This window comes from Cryptomeria japonica, chromosome 8 (assembly GCF_030272615.1).
Source record: "Cryptomeria japonica chromosome 8, Sugi_1.0, whole genome shotgun sequence".
Classification (NCBI taxonomy): domain Eukaryota; kingdom Viridiplantae; phylum Streptophyta; class Pinopsida; order Cupressales; family Cupressaceae; genus Cryptomeria; species Cryptomeria japonica.
Window position 1 is genome coordinate 69,551,714 of NC_081412.1, and position 23,305 is coordinate 69,575,018.

General features: G+C 34.1%; 1 protein-coding gene across 1 annotated transcript; it reads left to right on the top strand.

Moving 5' to 3' along the window:
* Window positions 1-685: 685 nt before the first annotated feature.
* LOC131046351 (galactan beta-1,4-galactosyltransferase GALS1) lies at window positions 686-4,534 on the top strand. The gene is made up of 2 exons (XM_057980076.2): window positions 686-2,268; window positions 3,887-4,534. The coding sequence occupies exons 1-2, from the start codon at window positions 1,013-1,015 to the stop codon at window positions 4,242-4,244; spliced, it is 1,614 nt and encodes a 537-aa protein (XP_057836059.2). The 5' UTR covers window positions 686-1,012; the 3' UTR covers window positions 4,245-4,534.
* Window positions 4,535-23,305: the final 18,771 nt, after the last annotated feature.

Sequence of the window (23,305 nt, forward strand, 5' to 3'; positions counted from 1 at the left end):
GGATTAGCTAACATAACTTTTTAGATAAAAAACCATCAATTTGACTTATGATATCATAAGAGATTAGGTCGGGATTATGCCCCAAGTGAATTTAATAGAATCAATATCTCTCAAACCTTATCTCCTAATCAAAAAAATTTCAACCTAAGATTCATGCTCTCGTATTCCTCCATTAAAAGACAAAAAATTAAGTTTAGTTAACATACAAGCAATCACTTATCAAAACAATAAACAAGGAGAACGTGCCCTTCAAAACTAAACTGCATAATAACAAAAAAGTCAACAGCCGCCTTGCCATATAACTACCAGTCCGCTGAAAAACTCCCTGGCTTAATGTTTACCCTTCTAACAAAGGTAATAAAATACACTTTATTTATTAATAAAAAAACAAACAAAATTATATTTATACTAAGAATTCAAACTAACCTTGCGTTCATGTCACTCCCCATACAAGCCAGGTTAAATTGAGTTGTCGCTATTTCCTTTGATTCTTGGTAACGAGGAAATTATTATTATTAGGTAGAACTTTTGTAAGGGTAAAAACAACACATAATTTTTTTAATGGGACCGGGCCGTCAGGTTGGTCTGACCGACAAAAACGTGTTTCCCACCTATGCTTGACCGGCTTTTGCCCATCTCACCCAGCTGGCCTGTAACGCGGCACTATATATAATCTGGGAAAAAGTTATAATAGCGCCACCTCTGAAAGAATGAATGAATGAACAAGTTCTCTAATCTTTAATTAGCTTGGAAAAGTTCTGGGCTTTTTCAGTTTCAGACTTTCCACGCTTCTTTCTCAAGTGTGTAAGAATCCACGCGTATTGTAGAAGTGATTTGAAAGGGAGTGGTGCAATTGGGTCTCTGTCAAACTAGGCTTTTTGCTCACAGGCTTCTTGTTGTCTTTTTGAAATGTGCATTATTCTTTAAGTGGGCGTGGGCTTCTTCGTTTAAGTGTTTTTTTCCCTGATTGGGAGATCTAGAGTTTGTTTCAACTTCAAGCCTGTTTTGTGATATGGGTAGCGGCAAGGATAAAGAGAAGGACAGTGGTGGAGCGTCTGGGATTTTGCCCAACTGTATGGAGACTAAAGTTTTGATGGGGACAATTTTAGTTATGGGAGTAATGCTCATCACGGGCCAGTTTTTGCCTTTTGGTGGGTTCGGATTTGGCAGTAGATCATGTGATAAACTGGCAGAGACCTTTCTGCAGGAAGGGTCCTCAAGCGTCAGGGCTTACAGTCTGGATATCAGAACCACAGGGCTCAAGAAGCAGGCTCTGGAGCCAAGTAATGTTACTGTAATCAGTAATGTTACTGCAATCAGTAATGTTACTGTTAATGGTGGTGAGGCTGCTAAATCTGAGGAGAAGGAGGAGGAAAAGAATGTGATTGAGGAGGAGGAGGAGGAAAAGAATGTGACTAAGAGGGTATTTAGGCCTTATGGCAATGCTGCATACTTGTTTATCCAGATGAGTGCTTACAGAGGTGGTGAGAGTACTTTTGCTGTGGTTGGACTGGCATCTAAGCCAATTCATGTTTATGGGAAGCCTGGGTTTGAATGTGAATGGATCCCCAAGAATTCGACCCTGGGACCTGTGAAAGGGAAGACTTATAAGATGCTGCCTGATTGGGGCTATGGCAGGGTCTATACTGTAGTGGTGGTTAACTGCTCTTTTGAGGAGCCTGTGGGTGCTGATGGAGGAGGAGGGCAGCTCATTCTTTATGCCAACAATGGCGAGGATTTCGAGCACCCTGAGCGAATTGTGGCTCTCACAGAAAAAGAAAATGCTTATAATGCCAGTCTTTTCACTGCACCTCCCCGCTATAATTATCTTTACTGCGGGTCGTCTTTGTATGGAAATCTGAGCCCACAGAGAATGAGGGAGTGGATGGCTTATCATGTTAAATTCTTTGGGCCTCGATCCCACTTTGTTTTCCATGATGCTGGAGGTGTGCATGAGGAGGTTAGGAAAGTTCTGGAGCCATGGATTGCAGCTGGGCGTGTGACGTTGCAGGATATCAGAGAGCAGGAAAGGTTTGATGGGTATTACCATAACCAGTTCTTGATTGTTAATGATTGTTTGCACAGATACAAGTTCTTGGCAAATTGGACATTCTATTTTGATGTGGACGAGTTTATGTATATTCCGAAGGGGAAGAGTATAGAGTCCGTGGTTAAGCAGTTTGATAATTACACGCAGTTCACCATCGAGCAGTATCCCATGTCCAATAAGCTCTGCCTGGAGCGCGACGGTTCAAGGCCATTGTACAGGTAAATTATGAAAACTCCTCTTTTTTGGGTAGTGGGAGCGATGTCCTTTTTGGGGATATGTGAACATTTTTCTTCTTGGGAAGACCTGCTTAACTGGATAGTACTTTGCTTTAGGTGTTTTCATTAGATTTTGTGTAACTCTGCTTTGTATTGATATGAATTGAACTCGTGAAAAAGATGGGTTCATGGATTTCCATAGACAAGTTCTGTTTTAATGTGTTATGCTAGTGGGTGTGATGGTTATGCAGTTAACCTTTCTCTGTTTTTCCAGTATCATAACATTAAGAGTGACAAACATGAGGTTCTCACAGCAGGAACTTTTCAGAACTATGTAAATGTAGTGGGCAGGAGCTCTTCTGAAAACTGTGTGAATGTAGTTCATATCTTGGATCTTTCAAACATGAGGTTCACAATAGAGTAGGAGCTTGGGGAACTGTGAAATTAGTTAATATCTTATGCTCTTCCTAATTATGGATCACGCCCATTCGAGATGTCCATGTTAACTAAATTCACACATTTTTTTTCAGAAACGTAAAGAGTATTTTTGTTCACAGGGAGGTAGACTGCAATGCTATTATGTAGATAGATGGAGTTACTTAAGTCATTATATAAGTCTGATGGCTGTGTCTCAGCTGTAGCAGTTGGCTTGTAAAACATTGGGGAACTACACGTTCTAGTAAGGCAGCTATAGAAATCCTGCAATCTACTTTTGTTTATTTATTTTCTGTTCAGGATTGCTAACCTGGCCCCAATATGGACCTACTAGGACTCGAAACCTCTAATACTGAATTTCAGGGTCTTTAGTCCTGGACAAGGTTAAAAAAATTTATTGGTTTTGCAAGGGATTTTTGTTCGGTCAGGCCTGATCCCCTGAAAGCAATTGTGCACGGTCCGCAGCTTGATCTGCATTTGGGTGGGTTTACTGTTGATGTGAGATTTGCAATTATTACTGTCATTACGATAGATCATCAACCTGAATAGACTACTACTGTTAATCTTAGTTTTGTTTTCCTTAGATATGTTTTTTCTACTAATGGAAATAATCTTCTGCATTTAATGACTTAGTCAAGATCCAAATGCCATTGGCACTTTTGTTTGGATGATCTCTCTGTGTTTACTCAAGTGGGTTTTTGGAATCAAGTGAGCACCTGATGGTGGATTCTGTACAGAGACTTAGATTTATGCACGGACATCATTCTTACCCAAATAAAGCATTCTGTATAGCCCACAAACAAATGAAACTCTGTACCTCATTTTTAACTATATAATGCTTTCTGAATCTGAAGAGATCAGAAACAGCTTAAATTCTGTACCTTCATCATTTACCCACGCAATGCGTTCTGCAGAGATCAGAAACCACTTAAATTCTTCACGGGCACTCCCCAAATGTCCACCAATTTAGATTCCAAGCTGCTGTTGCCAGAAAACCCACTTTCGCCTTCAGTACAGCAAAACGAAATTCAAGCTGGATTTGAATTAAGTGGACAAGATTAAGAAAAAAGTGCATTTTATCCTCAAATTCATTTGGGTTTTGGCTTATAAAACTCTTAGTACTGTTAGAATCTGTTGACTAATCTGAATTTCATAACTAAGTCATGATTTGTGTTGTTCTGTGCAGAGACTGGGGCATAGAGAAGCTGGTATTCAAGGATGTGAAGAAGGGCATCAGAAGGGATAGGAAATATGCCATTCAATCCAGAAATGCCTATGCTACAGGGGTTCACATGTCAGAGAACATCATAGGCAAATCACAGCACCAGACTGTGGGCAAAATCCGTTATTACCATTATCATGGCACCATTTCTAGCAGAGCAGAGCCCTGCAGGCAGTTTGTGAAGCCCTCCATGAAAGACAACATCACAATGGTCGATGGAATTCCATATACATATGATGGTACTCTAAAAGACATTGCTGGAACCATCAAAAAGTTCGAGTTACAGCAAATCGGACCTCTGCTCACACATACTCGACAATGACAGTACAGAGAACGAGCTGCTATGAAATAAATCAGACGATTATCATTATGTTAAGATCATTATCTTAATCACCATTCTTTCTATTCGTTATGTTGTGCTCTTACCAATCGATTCTCACCTTAAAACTTTTGGTTTTACATTCCATGCTCTGTAAATAGTGAAGGACAAGGGAGAATCATATGTGTGGAGCAATGTACACCGGCCATTTTATTGCTGCTGTTTATTTATTCCCTCTTTTTTTCTCTGGCCCAAAAGATCTACAGTGGTATGGAATATTCTTATTTAATTTACATACTGTACGTATGCTAGTTGTCTGTGAACTTTATAATGTTTCCTAGAATTCGCATGTGAAGATTGGTAATCTGGAACAGAATCTGTGAAAAATAATATTTAATTTTAAAAGCCAGCGAATCTGTTGTGGCAGTATGAAAAAATTATAGGTGTCGGTGGGATTGTTATGTAGTGGAGAATAATCATTCGGTGGGAGCCACGTGTCAGATGGTGGACCGCTGTCTTTCCTCGATCACCAATCGGGTGTCGACGTGTTGAATTGATGACCTCAGCACATCAACATTATTGACAAAACTTCACCCTTTTTTCCGTTTTTGGTAATGATGACGGACTTCTGTTTTTAACTTCAAAGACAAGTTTTAGATCTAGTGCCTTCACAAGAGGTTATTCTTTGAGTGAATTTAAAATGTAACAACAAAATTTATGCATACTCATGACAAAGAAGTAATTATGTATTTGAACCAATTATATATTAAAAATATATTCTAAAAGATTATTGTTCAATGTTTTTATTTTTTAATTAATTTGAAATTGTTAATAGTTTTGACAAAATTAAATAGAACAAATCAAGTTATCATATAAAAATAATAATAATATAAAAAAAAATATTAATAATTTATAATTAAAATAACAACTATAAGAGTAATGGGCAAAATAATAATATAAAAAATATATATTATTAATTTATAATTAAAATAACAACTATGAGAGTTATGCCCATTATAATGAAATATAGAAATAAAATGAAAATATAAAGCTTTAGTTTAACAAAATACAAAGACTTTTTCTATTATGTTGAACTAATAACAACAAAATACGTTCAAAACCTAATTTGATAGAACTGACTAATAGACTACCTACAAATAGAACATACTAATAGACGACCTACAAAAGAGTTAATCTTCTACAAAATGTTCCATTAAAAAAAAATTGAGAAAAAACCTAATAAAATAGATGGTTAGTTTTCCTCTTAATTGATGCTCACAAGAGTAATCACCTTGTTGATGCCCTTGCTTTCTTCAACCCAAGGCATCAACAAGGTGCCCTTGCTTTCTTCAACCCAGGTTACTCGCTTCAAGAATTTAGTAGCTTTAATCACCACCTTCTTTCATCAAGCCCCCACATACAAATTTTGTTGTGACAAATGTACGTCACAACCTTACAACCATTCCATCATAAGTGTCAGAATTATTAAAATTGGAAGGTCAACTCCTTAAACAAATTCCAACATTAGATCAACCCAACAAATGTTTTGTGTCAAGTTTGTAGCAAGCTTGTGAATAGCCTACATATACTTTGTCAAATCAATACAAACACCTACAAACATTGGTGCAAAATTAGAATCAACTCTATAATGATAATTCGATGCCAAGAATTCCTCTACAAAAGAACCCATTGTATTGAATAAAACATGATCGCATATTTGGTTTTGAAAACTCTCTTCATTATTTTCTCTAATATTGCACCTAGGAAAGCCATCTATTGCTAGGTGCTTACCAAATTTACACTTGTATCTATTATTTCTTTTTTGCTCTAATAATATGCTACCTAAGAAAGTTATCCATTACTAGGTGCATACCAATATTACACTTGTAACTATTATTTCTTCTTTGTTCTAATAAGCCAATCTAAGAAGGCCATTTATTGCTCGGTGTATACCAACCTTACACTTGTTTATATACATATATACATGTATACATATACATATATACATATATACATATATGTATGTATATGTATATATACTTTGCTCTAATATACAACTTTAGAAGGTCGTCTATTGCTAGGTGCATACTAACCTTCCGCTTGTATCTATTATTGTAATGTCCCTACTAGTTAGGGATCACTGTCTTGCAAAATAGATTGTTAGAAATACAACAAATATACATATATAACTAATTTAACTTGCAATTTAACCTTAAAATACTTAATTTACACTAATCACAATTCTTATCTAATACTTAATCAACATAATCATAATTTTAATCTAATAAAAAAGGATATGAATGCCATACAAAGTATGTCCTTAGGCGACCGTGAAGCTCGCCTTCTTGGAACCCATCTTGGTTCCAAGCCCTCCAGGTAGTCGAAGGTGAATTCGACTCCTGTCTTGAATGTAATTTCTTACATCCAAGCCCTCCAGGAAATCGAAGGTTATTTCGATTCTTGTCTTGGGTGTAACCTCTTACGCCCAAGCCCTCCAAGGAAGACCATGTGTCATTCCTTGCCTTGGGTGATGCATCCCATCACCCAAGTCCTCGAAGTGGACCGACCAGATCCATCTCCTCTTGATTGAACTTAATCAACCAAGCCCTACATATGCATATCAATAATCAGTATATATACTGCCCTAGGGATTTTCATAATCCCTCCCTTAGACTAAGGGAGTTTCCTCCCTATAGCCTCCAACATGTGTTTACATTTGTATTTATAATACACTTTGATGATTTAGTACTATTTTATTTCCTAATCCACATTTTATGTTAACATGTATTCCTAATGTATTCTTTAACATATATACATATCAAATGTACCCTATCATTGTTAACATATGCATTACACCTTCCTTGATAACATCTATATTCCTTAATCATTCCCTATGTGTAGATTAGTATATTAATTAATTGTATTCATTAATGCACACATTTTTAGCCTTAATATACTCTTACCAATGCTCAATGAAATATACATTAATTAATATTAATATATTAATTATCATACTTAGTAAATGGTAATTTTAATGCATATTACTACTGCTTAACACATTCCTTATCTATGTTCAATAAACACTATAAGTTTAGTCAACATTAATATATTAGTTGTTTATAATATGTTATACCTTACCTCTTACCTGCTGGTCACGAAAGTCTGCTCCCGAATGCTCTCCCGTGCCCCCTCCTCTCTTGCCTCTGCCTAGGCAGCTATCCTTTCTAATCGATGGTGATCTCACTAGATGTTTTTGATTCCTTACCTTTATATCTCTCAATATGAGGGAGAGGTCACACCTCTTCATCATGTATGCCCTTTGGCAAGAGACATACCCTTTCACCATTAGCACCCTTTGAAAGAGTGCAACTCTTCATTATTTCTACCCTTTGAAAGGGACACAACCTTTCGTAATCAGATCTACACTTATTATTTAAATCAGATCTGCCCTTCTCATTTCCAATTTATCCTCCCTCTCAAATGAGGTTCTCTTATCTTTTTTATATCTCATTGTTGAGGGAGTCACAACTTTTCCTTTCATGTCTTTTGACTTTTCATTAACTTAATTAATTTTTAATTAGTCATATTTAATTATATTATTTTATATTTTAATTTAATTTTTAATGTTTTAATTTTATTATTATCATTTATTATTAAATTCTATTTCGAAGTGGGGACATTACAATTATTTCTACTTTATGCCTGGGGAATAAAATTGTTGAAATGAGAAGAACATCAATAAACTAGGAAAACTTTTTGAAACTTCCAAGCTCATCTTACCTTTGCATCATTATAGCTGGATCTAGAAGTTATTAAATTAATCATGACAATTGATACTCGCATTGTCCTTTCCAATCAAATGTCATCTCCTAGTTCATGTGATCACTAGACTTCTTCAAATTAATTATAAATTTACCTAAAACGTAAATAGAAATTCATAAATTATTTAATCTTGTATCAATGCTTGCATGTACAATCCAATATTATATTTAAATATTATTTATTAACAATATTAATTTAATTACATTTACTAATATAATAAATTGATTTTAAAAATATAAATTATTTTTTGAGGCCAAGTTTAGTATTGATGAATTGCCTTTCTCACATGGTCATGTAGCTAAACTCTTGGATTTAAGCCCATCTAGTGCCACATAGACTAGTCTTGGTCATAGAATGCAAACTTCTTGAAAGGTGGATAGGTCTAGTAAGTGGTTGCCTCCTCCTAGTGGTTTATTTAAGATTAACATAGATGACTTTTTTGGGGGTAAGTCGAGTGTGGTAAGGATTGGTGGAATTGGTCGAGATTGTGAAGGGTTTGTCCACTTGTTTTTCTCTACCTATGTAGGATTGCGTACAAATAATCAAACAAAAGCTTGGGCAATTCTAAAGGAATTAGAAAAGGTCAATGAGGTAGGATGGAAAAAGGTTATATGTGAGATGGATTCTATGTTTTGGTTTAGTTGTTGAATAAAAGGGATTTGTAAGACTCTCATGGAGATTCGCTCAAGTGGTTAGGCAAATTCTTGTCTTGGCCATTAAATTTGAATTAATATCATTTGTCCATTCAAGTTCGATCAATGCATGTAGCTTGTGGGCAGTTGCATACATCCCTAGAGGATTAGTCTTACCTCAACTTGCCCCTTCCTGGCCCCAACTTGGCGGTAAGTAAGCCCAAGGTAAGGCAAGTTGGGCATTGGGCTAGGTCGCAAGGATACCTCTAGAGTAAAAATAAAAATAAAAAATCATTTGTCCATATTCTTAAAGAGTAGAATAAGGTGATCGATTGTCTAAAGCCCTCAAAGGAGATGGATAATTGAAATGTTACATATTGGAGAGAGTTGGTCCAAAATAAGATCAATACATTCTTCAACTTATCCAAAATGATTAGTCAAAATAATTGTTGTGTCGATCAAGGAGAAGACTAGTATGGATGATAGATCTAATGTTACTAGGTGTAAGATTAAATGATACTATAAAAATCCAATAGATATTAATCTTTGATCTATCTTGATAATTATAATTATCTAAAAATCTATACGATAACTTAATTTAAATAAATTTTAATTTTTATCCTTTTAAACAAACACTATAAATTATATAAAAACCTATTTTATATATATATATATATATATATATATATATATATATATATATATATATATATTTATTTATTTATTTATTTTCATAATTAAAAACCAGTGGAAGTTCAAAGACAACCTCACCCACAAGAAACGTGAGGAGAAAAATCCCAAGTCTTTTCTTGTGCTTTCATTTTCGTGGGCCTACAAAATTATAAGAAAAAGCATGACGAGGACACGTTGGATGAGTCACGATGTCTCTAGAATCACCAAATTCAAACCTCTCTCGAAGTTAAGTTTTTTATGGCTAAATTATTGTCCACGTAGCTGCTTATATGATACGTGGCAATCATTGCTGCAAATGTTGCTGTGTGAAGGACAGATATTTTAAGCTTATGAAAGAATTCTTTGTCTTTTTACTTGTACCCAAAAAAATAAAATTGAAAATGATTTAAATCGATGTTTACCGTGGATAAGATAATAAATTGTCTTTATATTGTACGTTACTAAAATAATTTATTGGATAATTATCAAGATTTATTATTATTTATAATAATATAAATACTAGCATATCTATTTTAGAAAAATATAGGCAAAGTATGTGAGAGATATTGTATTTGTTCATAATTTCACTTAAAAATTTATTATATTATATATTTAATTAATATTAAATAATTATCTTAAGGTAAGTGTTTTTATTAGATAAGCAATGATTTTGAAATGCCACATATGAAGCATTAAGCCTAGCAGGACAACAATTGTAGAACAAAACAACTACAAAACAATAGAACAACAACAAAACAACAAGAGACAGAAACTAAAGCAAGCACCAACCATCCTAAAATCAGGTTGGTTTAAAAAATTGGTCCGAAGCTCTTTGGTTAAACATAGTGCAAGGATCCTTCTCTCCAAATCTTATTTTCTTGAGACAGGGAGGGGACATAATATCGCTGGCACGTCCATCATTAGATCCCAAAGCATTATCTATCCTTAAACAATCCAAAGGAGAACTTCTTTGATTTGAATCAGAATTTTGAACCTCCTTGGAAATAGGAAAAGTCTCATCCACATTTCTCTCATTTTTCCAAACAAAATGTTGTTTCTTATTGTTGAAGCAATAGTTGTATCCATGACCCACCCTGTTGCATGCATGACGAATAACTGGGGAGTCCTCATACTCAAACTGTTGCATCCATTTTCCAAATTTAGAGGATAAACTAGTCTGGATAGGTAGAGTTTGATTTTTTCTCCACAAGCACACCAAATCTAGCAAATAATAAGCACTTCTTGAACTTTGTAATATTATCCGCAACACTATACTTGCCAAAAGAATTGGCAATTATATTGAAAATGTTTTCATTCCACAATTTCAATGGCAACCCAAGCAACCGAACCCAAATAGGAAAGAACAATTTATCCTCCCACGGCTTGAAACTAGGTGACCAATTTTGAAGGCAAAGACCATTTGAACCCCAAAACCAAGGAACTTCATAAAGAATCCTAGAACTGTCCTCTTGGTAAGAAAAGGAAAAAAGGAAATAACTATTCAACAGAGCAGAAACCTTTACCTTGCTAGAAATTTTCCAAACTCGATGGATCCATTTTCTAATAGTATCAATATTGGGACGATTCCCACAAAACCTCCCAACAAGAGAACTCCCAAGCCAAGAAGTCTAATCAACAATAAGGAAGTCAAGAACATCAAAGTAGACAACCACGGGGTTGCTACCCCAATCCTGAACAACTAATTGGAGCCTCATTAAGAAAGGCTACATGGGGTGTGACGGGAGCAACAACAATAGGCTCTAAATCAACACCCAAAGCAACAACATCATAAACAAAAGAGATAGAAAAAGGCTTCAAACCCTCCAAAGGAATATCCTCCTCAAAATACTTATCAAAACCATTTCCCACCTTCTTAATAGGAGTCAAAATATTCTTCGAACCCTTCTCATCTAAAGCAATCTTCTCAATATTCTTTATATCAACATTTTCCTCCAACTCAATAGGAGAAAAACCTCCAATAGCCTGAGAAGGATTAAGGGGTTTTGGAAGATCAATAACTTGAGACAACAAACCACGAGAAGAGGAAATAAACCCTCTTCTTAGACCAAAACCTTGGTCACCGTCCTTGGCTTTCATCACCAGCACCTTGAATATCTTGTTAGCTTTTGAATGAGCCTCCAAGAATATATTCATGAGGTACACATCCTCATCATCTGTGTCTTCTCCAATAAAAGGAGAGACAAATAGGCCTTCATCCTCCTTAGAAACAACAACCTCCTTGTTGAAAGAAGATTTCCATGGGGCCTCCAAATCCTCAGAACCCTTGTTGAAAGAAGATTTCCATGGGGCCTCCAAATCCTCAGAAACCCCCTCAAAAAAAGCAGAGCCATCTTCCAAATCTGCAACAACAAGGGCTCTACCGTTAGCTCTGGGAGAAGCAAAGAACCATTTCTCCTCAACAACTTGAACAAATAGGGAGCCAACAAAATTTGAATCGCCATCCTTGTCAGGGTCACCATCTTCTGAAGCATCAATACCATCGTAAACCCTAGCATGCAACTTCTTCCCTCACAAACTCCCCTTCCCTCGCATCTGAGCTGGTGCAACTCCCTTTTATCAAACATAAAATAAGATTACATCATATATATAGGATTCAATGGTAGAGATATCATATCCCAGTTCCTATTTCCTTCAGCCTTTCTACAATGTCTTGTGGCATCAACTCATAATTTTCATTCATGAAGGCTGGAAACTCATCCAAATTATAATCTTTCCCAACTTATTTCTTGTACAAGGTCCATTCTTTGTTCATTTTTGTTTTCTTACCTTCTGCATTTAGATCAAAATAGCCTAGCATTACCATTGAATTTGGAGTTGTTTCCAGTTTGTATATGACCAAACAAACTTTGCTCATTGTCTCTTGTCAAACAATCCTTCGAGTGATACCTAAACTCCACAGTGTATAGCCCTCCATCTGCATGATCCATGAGAACAAATTGGCAAGGAAATCTCCATCATGGACATGTCCCTCTCCATAGAAATATAGTCACAACACTTTTATTATCTTCATGTATTCCTCCTCCGTCCCCTTTTGAAACAAAAAAAAAGCAATATGTTCTTCTCGTGTCTTTGTTGCATGACACTTCACCTTGAAGCTCTTTGTCATTCTCTTAACTTTGCATGATCTATGAAGCCAACTTCTCCCTTTAAATAGATCTTGCGGCTTGCTTGATGCATTTTCTAAAGTTCCAATGTGACCATCTTCCATAATACGTGGAATCCTAGTCCAGTCTGCATTTGGATATTCTCAATCTATATTCAAACTATTTAGCATGTCTAAGTTCTTATTGTTGTAAGTGACATTCTTTATTCCCCTCTTACTTTTGGGTTTTGTTTCTTCGATATAATCCTTTGGCTGCTTGATAGGCTTATCCGAAGGACCGTCCAAACTCATCATAGCCTCTCTTGTTTGTTGGATATAGAAAGGAATCTTATATTTCGCATCATCCCATATCTTCCTTTGTGAATGATGTTCATTCTTTTCTTGTGTGATCCTCCATCCCCACCATTCCTTGTTGATAGTAATTGACGTTTTGACCTTGTCAATCCCTATAAATCTTTATCCCCACCATTCCTTGTTGATAGTAATTGACGTTTTGATCTTGTCAATCCCTATAAATCTTTACCACTTTGTGATTATTACCTCAATGTAGGATTATTTAGATTCAAGATAGATTATGTTCCTAATTGGAGGCTTTAGGCATCAACACTTGCACTTTATTATGCATGCACTATATGTTTTTTAAAAAATCTCCCTTTTGTATGAATCATTTTGTCCCTTATCTATTAGAAGATTAACTTTCTTGAATCTCTGACATCCTACTTCTACTTTGTATTCTCTAGCTATGAATATTGCATTTTTTCACTAATTTACTCTCTGATTTGATCTGCCATGATTTTTCTTCTATGTTCACTTGTATATCTTGCTTGATCATCTGATATTAATTCTTCTAATCTATCCAATCTTTTTGGATTGGAGTCGATTATGAGTTCTTCTTCTTGTGTGACTCCCTAATTCGATAATCTATCCACAACCCCATTTGCTTCTCTATACACGTGTGTCGAGAATTCATCAATTTCTTCTAGGTACCTCCATACTTTCTACACCTAGCTTTTAAGCTTCAATTTTGGTGTTTCCCGTTTAGATATCGCTTGTATGCATAATAATGAGTTGCCTTTTATTTCAATGTTTTTGATATTTTTTTCCTTATACATCCATAATCCCAATGCGAGGGCTTCCATTTTTGCTTCATTGTTTGAAGCATAACATATTTTCTTCGAAAGTGCCCATACGCATAAACCTTTTGAGTTTCTGATGACACATCTTGCCCCTACCTATCCTTGATTTCTTTTTGTTGATCCGTCAAAATTGATCTTTAGATTTCCTATGGAGGGAACCTTCCAAAATGTGTTCTGTCTAAGTATCCTTTTGTCAATTAATTATCTTCTTGGTCTTTTTAGAGATTCCCATCTTTTATTCATTTCTTTGTCCCATGTAGTGTATATTATCCCTATTTTGATCATATTTTTAGCATTTAGTAGCTCACATAAGTCGTTCTGTATCATTTGGACAATCCTTTCTACATCCATGCTTTTTTTTTTGAAATATTCTTCGGTTCCTTTCCTTTATGATTATATTATTATGTTTTAATATATTATTATTATTATATTTTTATTTTTCTATTAAATTATTTACAAAAGAAAAAACTTTGAGTACCAAATTATTATATTACTATATTTCTATTAAACTCTTGAACAAATCAAAAAAATTAATTAAAACTAGATGATTATTATTAGTATTATTATATTATCATATCATTATATTTTTATTTTATATTCATTCTTATCCTCATCCTTGAAAAAAAGATTTTATGTAGGGATTTCAAACCTCCATAGTTAATAATTGTAATGTGGAAATTTTTTTAGGGTTTCCACCCAAGAGAGATGAAAACCCCTAATTGTTCACTTGGGAAACATTACATTCAAAAGAGGAAGGGAATCCGCTATATTCAACCACAAATCAGATAAGGACTGAATACTAAATGGATTGAATTAATTTTTTATTTCCTCTTTTGTAAATAGAATTGCTGAAATTAGGTAAAATGTTAGGAAATGAAGGTGAAATTGAGAAAACAATGAGCTATAGACGTGAAATTTTTGCATGCACCTAGATTTGAGTAGTATATGTAGATTCAGATCTGATCCTAAAAAACGCTCCAAAAATGTCGATCCACCGAGGTGGTGGGCGCTCTGGTCCTCCTACTTTTTCATATGCCAAAAAAGGTTGATTTGTCTTTGCAAATAATGCTTATTCTAAAGATCGCAGCTTCGTATCTATTTCATGCACACAGAAAGAGGGGGACAAGGTTGGGAATAGGGGCTTGCCTTAGGTCAAACCCTGGTTTTGGAGTTACGCATGAAATTGAAATAAATGTAATTGAAATGACTGTAATAAAAGATTCTCCTTTTGAGGGAGATGTTGAATTATGATTGAAAATTGGATGATGATACTTCCTTGTGAATTTTTTCTTGCCTCCATATGGGATTAGGATTTATGAAGTCTTCAACAAAATAGGATGAATGATGTCTTATTCAATGCTTGAATCTTGAATTTATTGTTGCTCCAAGTCTTGAACAAAGACTGAAAATGCTCAATTGCTCTTGAATGCTTGAATGCTTGATCTTATGTATGCTTTCTTGATTGCCAAATGTTCAAATGAGAGGGGAAAACCTCTTTATATACTTGCTCATCGGGAAAATTGGCTAATTTTCTGACATGAGCGTTGACATGGAGAGGGGGATCCCGCTCATTTTTTAAATGCCAAAATGGTTTTTAAAAGGGCCCAATTTAGGGAGGACCAAGGCGTGGCACCTTGGTCCCAGTGAGGACCGAGGCACTACACCTTGGTCCTACCCTATTTTGGGTTAGGATTAAGGTGCACAATGAGTGGAAAATCAATGTTTTTGGCATTTATGATGGGTATGAGCATAATTAGGTCTTCAAACATGCCAAAGGGGTGCAAACACTTAGGTGAAGACCCAAATGTGGTCAAAAATTACAAAGGGGTGCAATTTAAGATGCTACAATAATATTATTTCTAATGTATTCTTATACTACTATTTTATGGATTATCTAATATCGATAAATATCAATGGATGAGATTCAATTTGATGAATAGATTGAGATTCAATGAGATGAATAGATTGAGATAAATACAAATTTCATTGATTGCATGATGGAGATAGAGAAAATTGATTGATTAGTTAAACAATGAGTGGGAGTTGAGAGGTGGAAGTGAAGATAAGATAATGTCAAATTATTTATTATTATAAATAATTCTTTTTTCATGCTTTTAAGTGTCACAAGAATGTCAAACTAAATGTTTCTAGTTTTTATGGATGAACATTTTTTCATCCAAATGTGAGTATAATACACCTTCGACATAACTATAAGATTTTTTTTAAAAGTTTGGAAAATAAAAATTAAGTGTGATTGATCTATTGAAATTAATAATTTGTTTTATTGATTGCTATGATATTATGTTATGTTATGTGTAGACTTGTCTATAGTAGTCCCCAAGGCCAAATTATAATTTTATCCATTTTTCTAAGGTTTATGGCCTACACCTTCTATTTTCATCTTTCACATCAACTTGAGGACATAATTTTGAAGAGAGTAACACCCAGAGTGGTAAATGCCACTTGGCAACCTAGCAGAATCTTTAGAAGGTTCACATCTCAACATTTCTTCAAGGTGCATGAAGTTGCCACCTGTCACCTTCACACATTTTCATTTTAGGGGGGGTCTCATTTTAAATAGCTACAATGGAAGATGCCACATGGTGATACCACAAGTTTTTGTAATGGGCAAAGAGAAAGTTTGGGAAAGCTCTATCAATGTGCCACATGTTTAGGGTGAATGTAGACTAAAGGAAAACTGGTAGCTTTATTGAAAGACAACATTTGTCACCAAGGTGGAGGTTTTGAAGCATCTTTAACCTGGGAAGAAATATATTTATGCTATTGCTTGATGTTTAATGCAATAAGAAGCCGAATAGAGCCGTGTGTATAAGGAAAGCCATGTCAGTGAGATGCAATCACTTATGTCTAAAGTTGTTGCAATTGAAAGTGATGGATGACCCAGGTGGCATTCCCCTTCGTGCACATGAAGAACTAATAATGATGCACAAATCATTGGTTGAAGATGGTTACAACAGTCTTCATGATGGTGATCACACATGAATATGCAAAGGAGTTTTCCTATTTGATCAATTATTGCAGTTAGTGCTTTGGATCTATTTAATACTATAAGCTTTATGTTTTAATGGTTCATCAAATTTTAGCAAAAAATGGCAAACTTTGTTATTTCTCATACTTTAATTTTATTTTATTGATCAATAAAATAAAGAATATCAGATTGTGCCTAGTTCACCTCTCCTGTGTGCTTGATTTCTATTTGATGAATGATTTAAAGTTCTATGTCACAAGTGAGTAGAATAACTCGTCTTAATTTTAGACTCTTGTGATTTCAATTCAAATATGTGTGCTATTGAATCATGTGGTGTTACACTCTTTTGGTGGTCTGTAGTATTTGTGATTTGATATTGTATCATGTTGATTTGGTGAGCAAATAATTATTAAATAAGTATTGACCTAAAGTAGTTAAGTAATTTGCATTCTGGCGAGCCTTAATAGATGCTTCTCACAGAAAGATCTGAATATTATGTTCTATGTATTGTGACATGATGCATTTTGTTCTCTTTCTAACAATGAAGAGATAACGTTATTTGATGGAACCTTAAATTTTTTGGATTAAATTCCTTTCAAATCCTCTTGTCTAAGCTTTGGTTAGGTCTTAAAAGTCGTAAAACCCTAAACCCATGGCTTTTGTTTTTCAAGTTTGAGTCCTTAGACCCTATCGTTATATTTTGTTGTTGACTTGTAGTAGTCGGTAGCCAATTTTAAGTGACATCCTTGAGGGTTAAGGTTATGTGGTTTACTGACCCCTCCTTCCTAGCAACATGTTGGCATGGTCACTTTAATGTTTCATAGGTCCATGCTGTAATATTTCCTAAGTCTTCATTGATTAGATAAATGCCCAGGACTCACTTGTGGCCTAATTTTATGTTAGGCTTGTCAAAACTTTGGGGCAACGTGAACTGTTAGATCAAAGATGGGCCTACTGCCAAGTAAAACACATTGGAGCACTTTGCTTTGTTTCTATTGGAGAAATCCCCTATGTTGCTAGAGTTGTCAAGTTCTAATCACTCCCATGATGTAGTAATATTGAATACATGTCCAAGTGGAGCCCAAATGCTAAAGTACGACTGAATGGATTTTTTCAAGCAAGTTGGTATTAATTTTAAAATAAAATCTTCTAATATTTACCATCTAATTTCTTGCAATCCTCAACTATCAATGATAGACATTCAAACCATAAGAATGACTAGGTTGTGTTAGTATGTGATGAACGATCATGCAAGTGCTATACACTCATTAAGAAATAGGTTGCAGATACAGTTCACACACAAATGCATTAATGACAAAATGACAGAAGTAGGTCAACTTGCACATCAATCCCATTCAATATACCATCAAGGAATCAAATCTTGAATTTTCTGCTTCCAATAACCTTCCGGTTTGAGTCATCACCTAGATACATCTTCCCACCATCAAAGTCTTCATACCTTGAAAACCATCCTTTGTGAAAGGTCATGTTTAAAGAGGCACCCGAGTCTATCAAGAACAGATCTTCCAATGCATGTGTTGTCAATGATACAACAAAAGTATCTAGTTCATCATGAGAGGAATTTTTAGAGTTAGAATCAAAGAAATCCTTTTTACCTTTCTTCTTTTCCTCGCACACTTTTTAAAAATGACTAGATTTGTTATAGTTCCAACATTTTACCTTGGAATTTTTACTAGGAGTCTTAGATCTCCCTAGAGACTTGGATTTACCATTCTTGTACTTATTCTTGCCTTTCTCCATTGTCTATCATGAGCAACCATGACTTCCTTAGCCATCTAAAAAGATTTCCTTCATAATATCTTTAGATAACAACAAAGAAACCAAATTCTCCATCTTGAAAGTGGTTGTTGTACTTCTAATGGCCATAATATGGTGATCCCATGAGTTTGATAGAGAAGATAACATAAGCATGCATTTATCTATCTCATCTATCTTTATATTAACATAACCCAGTTGGGAAACTAGCATGTTAAATTCATTCATGTGATTTGCAACAAATCCTCTTTCCTCCATCCTTGAAGAATACAAATTATTTCTCGGAAAAATCTTATTTACCAAGGATTTCCCTTGATAAATGTCACCAAGCTTCTTCCAAAGCTCAGCTATAGTCTTCTCTTCATGGACATTCAGGAGCACCAAATCAACCAAAAAGAGTCTTATCCAACCCTTGGCATTCTAATCCATTGTATCCCATACATCTTGAGCTATATTTTAAGGTTTTGTCAAAGAAACCACAACCCATAGATCTCTATCTATGAGAATGTTCTCCATTTTGAGTTTCCTCAACTCAAAATTACCACCTTTAAACTTGCCCCTCTATTATTTACCAATGATACAAATTCTTTCTTGGAAATATCTTATTTACCAAGGATTTCCCTTGATAAATATCACCAAGCTTCTTCCAAAGCTCAGTTGCAGTCTTCTCTTCATGGACATTCAGGAGCACCAAATCAACCAAAAAGAGTCTTATCCAACCCTTGGCATTCTAATCCATTGTATTCCATACATCTTGAGTTATATTTTAAGGTTTTGTTGAAGAAACCACAACCCATAGATCTCTATCTATGAGAATGTTCTCCATTTTGAGTTTCCTGAACTCAAAATTGCCACCATTAAACTTATCCCTCTATTATGGTCATGCTTACCATTTGAAAGTTGGGACAAGGCTATGAAGTCTTTCTTTGCAAAACTCCCACTAAAACTAGATTAGCACAAAAACCCTTCTCCCCCCCCCCAAAAAAAAGCTGGATAGGATCTGATACCAATTGAAAGGAAGAAAAGTGCTAAATAATTCTTCCAAATCCTAAATCTAACATGAGAGATAATCTACAAAATTTCTTACAAATTGTTTAATTGTTATAGATTAGATACACATACAAATTCAAATTCAAATTAGTAAACACATAACACTGGATATATACATGGGAAACCATTTTTGGTAAAAAAAACCCACAGTCCAAGAATACAGAGCACAATTGTATTATCAGTAATAATAATTACAATACAATCCACAAATTTTATGCTTTTCGAGGAGTAGCTACAATAACAGAGAATTTTGGAGCAATTTTGGTAGCGTAACAATGTCTGAGAAAATAATCATTTGGGACTAGGAATTGACATACATACATACATACATAGGTTGAGAGAGAGAGAGAGAGAGAGAGAGAGAGAGAGAGAGAGAGAGAGAGAGAGAGAGAGAGAGAGAGAGAGGTCCCCATGGTTTCCAAAACCATCTTCAATGCCTAAGAGGTAAGTTTTTTCATAAACATCTTACTAATCTCATGACACGTTGCACATAGCAACTTCCAAAGTAACAACACCTATCTCTCTTATAATAGTCATCTTACCAAATACAATGTAAGTACAACATAAAAATTACTATGACAAAGAACAGGCACCTTCCTTACCTCACACCACTTGTCAAAATTGAACTCAAAACATATATGCCAACTACTAAATAATAACTCCTCTTAACTCTTCCATTGAACTAGTATCTATCATAGTAAAAATGAAAATTTGTCATAGTCCCAACATATCATCTTATGGCACTAGTCCCCTAAAAAATATAAACTCCAAAACTGGGCACCAACTTTCTAGAAAGTAGGAATCTATGTTATACACTCACCTTCCATGTAGGATGCTACCTAACCAAGAGGTCTCACAAAGATGACATGACATTAGGAAGTTAGAAACTTAGGAGGTAGCAATATAAGCAATAAATAATTAAATATTTCAACATGTTAGGACTCTAAGGTTGAGAGACCTTAATCCCAACATTCTTCTATATATGCATCATCTTTTTGGTTCTTATTGTGCCTTCTCACATTGCTTAATCTACATGGTCACAACTATAATATATTTATTTTTAACTCAACTTTAATTGCTTCCCAAATTAATCGCACTCATATTATTCTCCTCCATTCCTATACTCTTATCACACCCTTCTTATAAGCCAATAACCCCCTTCACCAAACATCCTAATATGCTGGAAGTGAAGTCTCAATGACAAGGAATTGGACATGTTTTTGTACTATCAATATCTTTACCGAAGTAATGATATAATTTAGCTTCTTCATAATTGGTGTAAGGAACTCATATAAATTCTTGTTGATTGAACTATATATTGAGGCTACAAATTGGAATACATAGTTATTTATAGTTTCTTGTATAAAAGCTTCAATAACTCTAATTAGAATAATATATAAATATTGTAGGTATATAATCTTCTTAGTTGTCCATTCAATATGGCCTTGTTGACCCACTCTATTTTTTTATTTTGCCACATACCAAAGAATCAAAGAGTTGAATGGGTAGCTATACATAGAATTCTTCATAAAGATCACTAAAAATTTATGATCCATGCCACTAACTAATATATCACAAGAACTTGTGTAGCTTATTTTGCCATCATTAGTTTATTTATATGAATATGATCTATCAAACCACATCTACTACACAATGTATTGAGTTTGATAGAAATTTGGTGATTAAAGAAAATATTTAGGCATTCTCTAAGCAGTGATTTTTTTAGTGGCTAATATTCACCAATTGACTATTTTTTTGAAATTTGGGAATCAAATTTGGCTAATAAGTTCAACTTTTAAGGTGACCCGAATCGCCACATTTTAATAAATTTTTATTTTAGTGTTATTTAAATCGCCAAATAATTTATTTTATTAATTTTTTTAACTCAAAGATTCACCACAATATTCGATACATGATTTGATCAGATTCATCAACATTTTACAATTTATTGTAGAAATATAAATTTATTCGCCATTAATATATCATAATTATTAGTTACTTTAGGGTTATATTAACAATTTTTAGTTTCCACCATTGATTTAATCTAATGACTTTCTGTTGTATTCCATGAGGTAAATTGTTGACCTCAATGAAAACCAATGGTCTAAAACCAATTTTTGGCCCCATGAGTATTACAAATTGTTGGTACATTTTATCTCACAAAATACAAAGAGGGCTATTAGATTATTTTAAATTAATGGTAGAAACTAAATAAAGTAGATCTTCTACCCCTTAAACTCATTAATGATTTCCACCTTCAAGCCTCTACTTTTCTATAAAAAACTATTTTTTTAAATGAAAGGATTTGCAATAGTCATTAATGTACTCTTATTATTTTCTAAGATTTGCCAATATTTTCTACCAAAAAAATTGATATAAAAAAATATTATAATAAAATTAATATCTTTCTTTAAAAAAAGAAAAGATCTGCTAATAAAAAATATTGTTATTTAAAAAAAAATCAAAGGTTCACAAAGATTTTATACAATTTTTTGAGAGGGGGTTTCTTAAAGTTATCACTGTCTCTAATCATGTGCCATATTGTGAGATAAGCACTTATTTTATAGTTGACACATTAACATACCTTCAAATCTCGCCTAAGATTTTGAGTTGCTACTAGTAATAGAACCTAAGGATGCTTATATATAGATTGCCAATATATTCACTTTTTCTCCTTTGTATCTATTCTCTTCTCATCCTCTTTTTCTTATGCATCTTGCAATTTCAAGGATACATAGACACACATTCCCTAAGTGTTACTTGAGCTAAACATAGATGCATGCATAATTGAGTTTATTCTTCTTGAATTTTTGTCAACTCAACTTCAAGATCATCTAATTCATACTTTGTAGTCTAGTCTCATGCATGGTATCCTAGTGTAACTCTAAATAATTTTATCTTGCACATAAGGATCATAAAACTATTTTTCCACCATGTTATCTAGTAAGATTTCCAATTATAGGACACATCTCTCTCTTTCTCTCATATACATCTTGAAAATCATCAACATGGGTTCTACTTCTACTATATGGGCCAATCATTACCATGCAATTTATCTATTTAACTGAAATAAATGATTGTTGTATGCCTTTATACCAAATAAAATATAAATACAATGATAATAAGTCCACATAAAATAGTGATTTTAGGCTAATGACCAATTCATTTTCCTTTTGAGTTTTTATAACCTACAATGTTTGACCATTGAATACTAAGTGGTTAATCCTCTATTGTAATGTTTCCCTTTTGCACTTTCTATACATCCTTAGCATCTTTTTCCAACACGAGCATGTGGTGCATGATACTAAAGATTTTATATATGGACCATCTTTTTGGTGCTTTCTTGAATTACTTGTTCTACATGGTTACAATTTCAACACCTTTCTTTCTAATCCAACTTTAGTTTCGTATCAATAAACTCATAGTTAGATTATTCTCTTCCATTAATACACTCTATTATATGCTAATTATGAGTTAATCACCCCACTTTATTTCACATTCTAATGTGTAAGAATTGGCTACTCCATGGTAAGAGATTCAACATACTTCTTTGGTAGCAACATCTTTATCCACATAAGTATCTACTATAATGAATTCTTCTTAATTAGTGAAAATAACTTCTATAAAGTCTCATAAATTGAATTGTATCTCAAGACTATAAACTATAATATATATCTATTTATAGTTCCTTGTATAAAAGTATCAATGACTATAATCCAAATAATGTCTAAATTTTGTAGCTATATGAGCTTCTCAATTATCCACTCAATTTGGTCTTGGTGCACCTTTTTTTTTTTTTTTAAGCTACATAGCCAACTAATTGAAGATTTGAATAGGTAAACCTACCTATAATTCATCATGAT